The sequence below is a fragment of the Trypanosoma conorhini genome, assembly GCF_003719485.1.
Source record: "Trypanosoma conorhini strain 025E chromosome Unknown Tco_14.4_contig_00053, whole genome shotgun sequence".
Classification (NCBI taxonomy): domain Eukaryota; phylum Euglenozoa; class Kinetoplastea; order Trypanosomatida; family Trypanosomatidae; genus Trypanosoma; species Trypanosoma conorhini.
The window spans coordinates 44,916-51,833 of NW_021704140.1; the positions used below are offsets into that span (position 1 = coordinate 44,916).

The 6,918-nt window shown below is 59.9% G+C and overlaps 3 protein-coding genes across 3 annotated transcripts, besides 10 other annotated features; all 3 read right to left on the bottom strand.

The window, feature by feature from the left end:
- The first annotated feature begins 10 nt into the window (after positions 1 to 10).
- Positions 11 to 43: a microsatellite.
- A 173-nt stretch (positions 44 to 216) lies between these two features.
- Positions 217 to 258: a microsatellite.
- Positions 259 to 507: 249 nt separating this feature from the next.
- Positions 508 to 536: a microsatellite.
- A 134-nt stretch (positions 537 to 670) lies between these two features.
- On the bottom strand, positions 671 to 2,578 carry Tco025E_01581 (putative endosomal integral membrane protein; the record flags this gene model as incomplete). Its single annotated transcript, XM_029368519.1, has 1 exon — positions 671 to 2,578. One exon carries the CDS (start codon positions 2,576 to 2,578, stop codon positions 671 to 673), a length of 1,908 nt encoding a protein of 635 aa, XP_029231387.1.
- Positions 2,579 to 2,620: 42 nt separating this feature from the next.
- Positions 2,621 to 2,674: a microsatellite.
- Positions 2,675 to 3,436: 762 nt separating this feature from the next.
- Positions 3,437 to 3,473: a microsatellite.
- Positions 3,474 to 3,786: 313 nt separating this feature from the next.
- Positions 3,787 to 3,811: a microsatellite.
- Positions 3,811 to 3,837: a microsatellite.
- A 68-nt stretch (positions 3,838 to 3,905) lies between these two features.
- Positions 3,906 to 5,153, bottom strand: Tco025E_01582 (mitogen-activated protein kinase, putative,protein kinase; the record flags this gene model as incomplete). The annotated part of the gene is made up of 1 exon (XM_029368520.1): positions 3,906 to 5,153. The coding sequence occupies one exon, from the start codon at positions 5,151 to 5,153 to the stop codon at positions 3,906 to 3,908; it is 1,248 nt and encodes a 415-aa protein (XP_029231388.1).
- Positions 5,154 to 5,249: 96 nt separating this feature from the next.
- Positions 5,250 to 5,280: a microsatellite.
- Positions 5,281 to 5,336: 56 nt separating this feature from the next.
- Positions 5,337 to 5,370: a sequence feature (A-rich).
- A 16-nt stretch (positions 5,371 to 5,386) lies between these two features.
- Positions 5,387 to 5,424: a microsatellite.
- A 195-nt stretch (positions 5,425 to 5,619) lies between these two features.
- Positions 5,620 to 6,735, bottom strand: Tco025E_01583 (uncharacterized protein; the record flags this gene model as incomplete). The annotated part of the gene is made up of 1 exon (XM_029368521.1): positions 5,620 to 6,735. One exon carries the CDS (start codon positions 6,733 to 6,735, stop codon positions 5,620 to 5,622), a length of 1,116 nt encoding a protein of 371 aa, XP_029231389.1.
- Positions 6,736 to 6,918: the final 183 nt, after the last annotated feature.

Sequence of the window (6,918 nt, forward strand, 5' to 3'; positions counted from 1 at the left end):
TTCCCGCTCGTTTTTTTTGTTTTTTTTTGTTTTTTGTTTTTTTCCGCCCTCCTCGCTTCAATGGCCCCCTCTTTACTCGTCATCCCCATCCCGGCAGGTTTCACTTGCCCCGAGCTCTCCGCGGAGAGAAGGCGGGAGCCGTGAGGCGCCGCAACCGGCGGCCGCCGGAACCGACGCGCAGGGAGGGAGAGTGCGCACACTTTCTTCGCTTCTGCTCCCCCACACGCCCCGCCCCCCTCGCGCCGCGCCTCCCCCGCCAGGGAAGCCAGGCGGCCGGGGCCCAATCCAAAGAGACGCAGGCAGGCGAGGAGGATGGGCCGCCGGCAGAAGCAACAAAATAAAAACAAAACGCCACCCAAAGCCCGCCCCTTGACACGCCTGCGTTCTGCCGCAGCGACGGGCGAGCGCCAACCTCGTCCCGCAAGTTGCATGCGAGCCCACCACCCACACCGCCCACCCAGGAGCCTATTTTTGATTCCCTATTCCTCGTTATTTTGTCTTTTATTTTGTGTGTGTGCGTGTGTGTGTCTGTGCGTCCGCCACTTTTTGTTTTCGGTTACTAATTCATTCTCTCTCCCGCGTTCCGCTCCTTCAAGCGATTGGAGGTCGCGGGCCTCTTCGCTCGCCTGTTTGCCGTTCAGTCGTCGCTCGCGCTCCTTCGTCCGCCCCGCTAGTCCACCTTGACGTTGCTGTAGATGATTCGCACGAAGAAAAAGGAGGCGAGGAAGCCCACGGCGCCGCTCAGCAGGCAGAGCGTGTACGCCACCATCCCCATGTAGCCGAAAAAGAGCACTGCACTCAGGAGTCCCCTCAGGGTGGAGTGGTAGAAGTAGTAGAAGACGCTGTAGATAAAAATCCAGACGCCGTAGGACGCGGAGGTCAGAAAGGAGCGCCACCACCAGTGGTAGTTCAGTCGGTTCAGTTGAATGTACGTGGAGAACACGGCCGTTTGCGCGGCGATGACCATCGACAGCGCGTACACCGCCAGAAGAAAGCCAAACATGTAGTAGACCGTCCCGTGCCAGACGCTTCCGAAGATGTACGTGATCTCCACTTGCGACGCGGCGAAGGGCACGAGGCCGGGGAGAAGTATTGTGAGCGCCGAGTCATAGTACCACGGCGCCGGCGGGATGGTGCGGGGGATGCTGTTCACCTTCACCGGGGTTGTGAGGTTCAGGCTGAAGCCCAGCACTGCGCCAACCAGCAACAGCGGCGTGGAGACGCCCTGCCAGAGGAGCAGAAGAATGACGAGTGAAGACAGCGAGGCGGAGCTGGCGGCGTGGCTGCCAATGTGAATAAAATTGAGTACAAAGTAGCCGAAAAACATCTGCGCCGGATAGAAGACGCTGGCGGCGAAGATCAGCTTCCACGATCGCATCCGCAGGTACTTGATGAGCATCGCCGTGACCAGCCCGTTGAAAAAGCTGCAGAGCACAAAGAGGAAGAGCAGCGTGGTCGCCAGCGTCCCACGGCTCTGCGGCGAAACGAACCCCATGCAGGCCACGCAAAGTGTGAAGCCCAACATCATTGCCAGCTGGGTCCCTGTCCCAACACAGATGGAAAGAAGCCCCACACCGCGTGGTCGGCGAAAGACGTCACCGTGGACAAGCTTCCACCCAGACTCGTCGGTTTCCTCGGCCTCCGCCTCCGCCTCGTTGTAGTACAAGAAGTCTCGGCGCAGCGCTCGGATCAGCACGTACCAGAGAGCCACGGTCTGCAACAGAGTGATGACAAAAAAGTTCACGATGCTGAACCAGTGGATCTTGGACTCCCGGGTCGTCATCTGCATGAACACGTCCCAGCGCGTCGACCACGTCAGGGGCGACTCCACCCAGCGCACACTGTAGGAGTACGGTATTTTGCCCTCCATGAGAGGCTGGGGCCTGCCAGTCACCAGGTCGTTGTGGTCGCAGATGGCACTGCCGTAGTAAACACTCATGGCTGTGACTTGGAACTGCACAATTCTATACGACCTGTTCTCCAAATTAAACGGGGAGTCGACGGGGTGGTAGGAGATGGTAAAGATGAGGTGGTTGTTCACCACCACATCCCCGTGGGCCGCAGGGCTGTTTCTAGAGCCCAAGTAGTACCCCGTCGTCACATGACGCCGCCCCTTTAAAATTCTAATGTCCTCTACGCCCGGCATGTCGTCCACGTACATGTTGGCGCGGTAGCGGCCCTCAATAAGCTTGCCCAAGTACTTCTTCTCCTTCGCAGTCAGCGTCACACTACACAGCGGCACACAAGTTTCATTCTCCAGCACCGTCACGTCGTAGGCGGACTCCTCCAGCTGGTCGCCGAAGAGCAGCTGGCCAATGTTGCGCCGCCGCCGCCGCTGCCGCTCCTTCCGCGGGCACTGCGCCAGCGACCTCCACTGCATCGGCATCACCCGCAGCCCGGAGGTCAGCGGGCTCACCATGACCGGGATGGTGTCCCCCTGCTGGTAGGAGGAGGCGATGGCCTTGAAGACGGAGAAGGCGGAGACCTCCGCGGCGCATGCGAGGAGGAGCACGAGCGCGGCAACCAGCAGCAGGAACCCCCGCAGAGTGCCGCGACGTTTCCCCGTGCGGAGCCGCATTCGCCCCGCTGCAGCGACGGACGGTAATTTACGAGTTCCCTCCACACGCACACGCAAAGACACACGCAGCTCACGCGCTCCCGCTCTCTCACTCGCTATACTTCCGCCTTTGCTCTTATGCCCGACAATCTCGCCCGCCGAGCGGAGACAACACAACAACCGGCGACGGAAAAGAGGTCAAGCAAAGAGAGAGAGAGCGAGAGCAACACAAACGTGTCGCCGCGAAGCAGCCGCCCCGCGACGCGCAGGAACAGGCGAAAGGGCAAAATTTTGTGAGGGGCGCAGCGCCAAAGAAAGAGACCAGAAACAAAGTCAAGAGGTGAGAAACGCTCACGGGGAGAGGCAAGCAAGAGGAGAGAAAAGAAACTTGTTTCTGCAGTCCATGCTTTTTGCTGCACCTGCGTGCGTTTCCACTTTTGTTCCGCCCCCCAACAACGCAGTACCTCTAGACGAGGGGACGACGACGAGGTCGGTGCTGCCATCGTCGCCATCGCCGTTGCGGTCGGCGAAGCGGGAGTCACACACGCAATAAAATAAACAACGACAACAACAGCGATGTGCGGTCACACGTTGCGCAGGGTTCCTGCCACCCGCGTCCACTGCGCGGTGCGCCCTCGCGTGTCTGTCCCCGCCGCTGCGGTGGCGCCGAGGTGCACAGCCGGCCGGCCGGCGAGCAGGCGGCAGGTCCCCAGAAGGCGCAAGTGAACCTCGCAGCGGCCCCGTCACGCAGCCGGCAATGAGGCTTCCTGTGCGCGCGTCTTGGCTTCGCCGCCTGCGGCAGCGACGAGGAAGAAGAAACCCCCACAGGGCAAAGAGTGAGAATCAATAGTGAGCGAGACAAAAAAGAGAAGGAGAGGGACAAAAAAAAAACCAACAACAACAACAACAACAAAAAACGATCCCTCCGCGTGAGCTAAATGACAAGGAATATATATGAGGCGCCAGGATTTGCAATACACGCAGTAAATAGACATGTCGTACTTATACACGTATGCTGCAGCTATACATCTATACATCTTCAGAAATGCAAGGTATGTGAGAGCAGCTGAAAACGTCGGCGTCCAACAGATCTATGCATGCCACCTCTTTCAGGCCACTGCTGTGTACTGCATACTCCAAGGATGCGTCCATCAGGCAACGAGGCGAGTATATTACATACCCGCTCCCAAAGCAACAGCCCGTACTGCGTCGTGCACTGTGGCTCTTTTTACATATATATATATATATATATATGAGTGTGTGTGTGTGTGTGTGCGTGTTATTGGTTTCTTCAAGTCCCTTTTTTTTCTTTTTGATGGTCATGATGCCTGTCTCCTGACCCTCCTGTTTACTGTTCCTTGTACGTTGCAACCTCGTCCGTCACCAGCTGCCGCAGCTGGGCAGCGCTGAGTTCGGTGCTGTCGAGGTCCCAAAAGAACTGCTTCCCCGCCTCCGTCTCAACCTCCTCTCCGCCGCAGTTGTCCCGGACCTCGCGCAGCCACGGGTGCGCCAGCGCCTCCTTCGCCGTCATGCGCTGCTTCGGGTTGTACGTGAGCAGCCGGAAGAGGAAGTCCTTAAACAACGCGTACCGCTCCTCCCCGCCCCCTGCCGGGGCTGCCGGGGCCGGCGCCGTGTCCGCATCCGCAGGCCCCTTTTCCCCCTCGTTGGCGCCGTCCCACGCCGCCCTCCCCGCGTCCTCGCCGCCCTCCACGTTGTAGCGAATGGAGCCCAAGTACTTGTCCCTCAGCGTGGGGCAGACGGTCTCCAGCGGCTGCCGCTCCCGCGGGGGGAGCGAGCGCACGTAGCTGAGTGCCCCCTCCGAGTTCACGTGGGGCAAGTCGCGCGCGATGTCGGGGAGGCCTAAGAGTTCTGTGATGAGGTTCAGCTGGTGGATGTAGTCGCAACCAGGGAAGAGCGGCCGGCGCGTGAACATCTCCACCGCGATGCACGCCACCCCCCACAAGTCAATCGCCCCATCGTAATCGTCACTCATAAGCAGCAGCTCGGGTGGCCGATACCAACGCGTCACGACGTAGTGCGTCATCCGGAGCCCCCTTCCCCGTGCAAGGCCAAAGTCGCACAGCTTCACATCGCACTCGGCGTTGGTCAATATATTGGCGGGCTTCAGGTCCCGGTGGATAACGTTGGCGCTATGAATGTAGTGCAGCGCACACAGAAGCTGGTACGTAAAGTACTGGCAGTGCACCTCCGCCAGCTTCACGGAGTTTGATTTGAGAATGGTGTACAAGTCCGAGGACATGAGCTCGGACACAAGGTACAGGTCGGAGAAGTCCGGGGCGGAGGGGCGGTAGAGATCCTTGAGGGACAGTAGGTTGGGATGCCGCAGAAACCCCAGCAGCTTCACCTCACGCAAGATGCGCTTGCCGTCCACGAGGTCACCAAAGACGTTGGTGATTTTTTTAATGGCGACGTCGTCCCCCGTTCTAAGGTCCACCGCACTACAGACAATACCATAAGCCCCGCGTCCCACTATGCCCTTCACCTCGTACCGCTGAGGAACCTCCACTTTTGACTGGCTGTTGAAGGTGTATGTCACCCTGCCCTCCGAGTCCGGCGCGGAGACGCCCGTCAGCATCGCCGGGCCACGGCCCTCCCGCGCGCCTTAGGCTGTGCCCCTCTTCCCTGTTTCCTGCGCCCTGTGCGACCGGGTCTGTGGAGACACGAGAGGGCTTTATTATTATTATTATTAGTATTATTATTATCGTTCCCCTGCAAGTGGGGAAGGGGTGAATAAACAAGTCAATCAAAGCGTGAAGAGAAAAAAATAAATAAATAAAAATAAAAAATAAAAACAGGCAGAGATGCCCATGTTATTGCCGTTGTTGTTGTTGTCGTTGGTTTTTGTTCCTCCGCAATGAGGCTGACTGCCTGTGGGCAGGCACCGAGCAGACCCTCCTCCTCCCTCACCCTCACCGACCCACACACTCCCACACGCACTCGCTCCCCATCCACGCAAGCAACACAAAAGCACAGGGGACGCAAGGACCCTCGTTGTGGCCGCCTTGTGGCGCACGGCGGCACGGCTGACGGATGTCAGCAGACTAGTGTGGGTGAGGCCCCGTGACGGCCTTCAGCCGCGGCCCCAACGTCTGCACCTCCGCCTGGGAAGCCCCCAGCTCCCGCGCCGACTCCCGCAGCTCCGCGAGCTCCTGCTGCAGACGCCCGACGGCGGTGTCCCTCAGCAAGAGCTGGTGCTGCAGCTCCCTCACCTGCCCCCTCAACAGCTCGACAGACGGCGCCCTGCCTTCCCCCGCGTCCGCCACTGCACGCTCCTCCGCCTTCGCCACTGTGGTTGGCGGCGCGCGCCCACCGGCGGCCACTAGCTCGCGATACTGGGCCTTCAGCTCCTCGAACTCCCCTGTCAATGCACGCAACGGCGCCTTGGAGGCCGTCTCCGCCTCCCGCAGCTGCCGCCGAAGAGCCGCGATGGTCTGCCGCGACTCACGAAGTTCCCCCTGAGATGCCTTCAGCGCGCGGTGCACCTCTTCGTTTTCTCGTAGCGCGTCGTCCCGCTCGTCCTCCAGCGGCTGCAGCCGGAGCGACTGCCCGTGACGGTCCTCCAGGATTTTGTTGTACCTCCAAAGCTCCTCGGTTTTTCGCTCCAACGCCGCCACCCTGCTCTTCGCCGCCGCTGCACGGTGCGCCTGGTCCTCGAGTTGCCTGAACATGCCGTTAAACAGAGACGGAGAAAACGCCTCAAAAAACCACCCTGCCATCGCTTCTATCAAAGATCTTTGCCGTGCTTCAAACTCGGCAAACGTGCGCCACGTATCCCGCCACCGCTCTTCGAACGCCGCCTCAAGCCGGCTGTGGGTTGCGTGGGCCCCAAGCAACTGGTCAAGGATCGGCCCCCCAAGCTCAATCTCGCGCAGCGCCTTCGCCTTCGCGTCGGCACCCCAACGGCCCCCGCCACAGCACGAAGAGGACGACACCGTTGGGGGCTGCGCAGGGTCAGTGCAAGCGCGGCGACGTTTGCCCTCGCCTCCCGCCGAGTGTGGAGTCGCACGGCGGCGCGCCGGTGGGTCCGTCGCACTCAGCGCCTGATGGCACGCCGCCGGGCGTCCCGGCAGCAGCTTCTGCAGGATGCGGTACTGCACGGCGACGCTGGGAGGCAAGTCATCCGCAAAAGTGTCGTCCTCCGACTTGGGCCGCCGCATGCGCGTGTGCTCCCGCCCGTCCCCAGCGAACGCACGAGGGAAGCAAAAGCGAAGGGGTCGAAAACCCTGCCCACTAAGCGATAAAAAGAAAAAAAAGAGAAAAACTTGGGGATTAAAGAAGCATTTTTTTTTTAATTTTTAAAGGGGCAGAGCAAGCGCCGTGAGAAGGAGACAGGAAGAAAA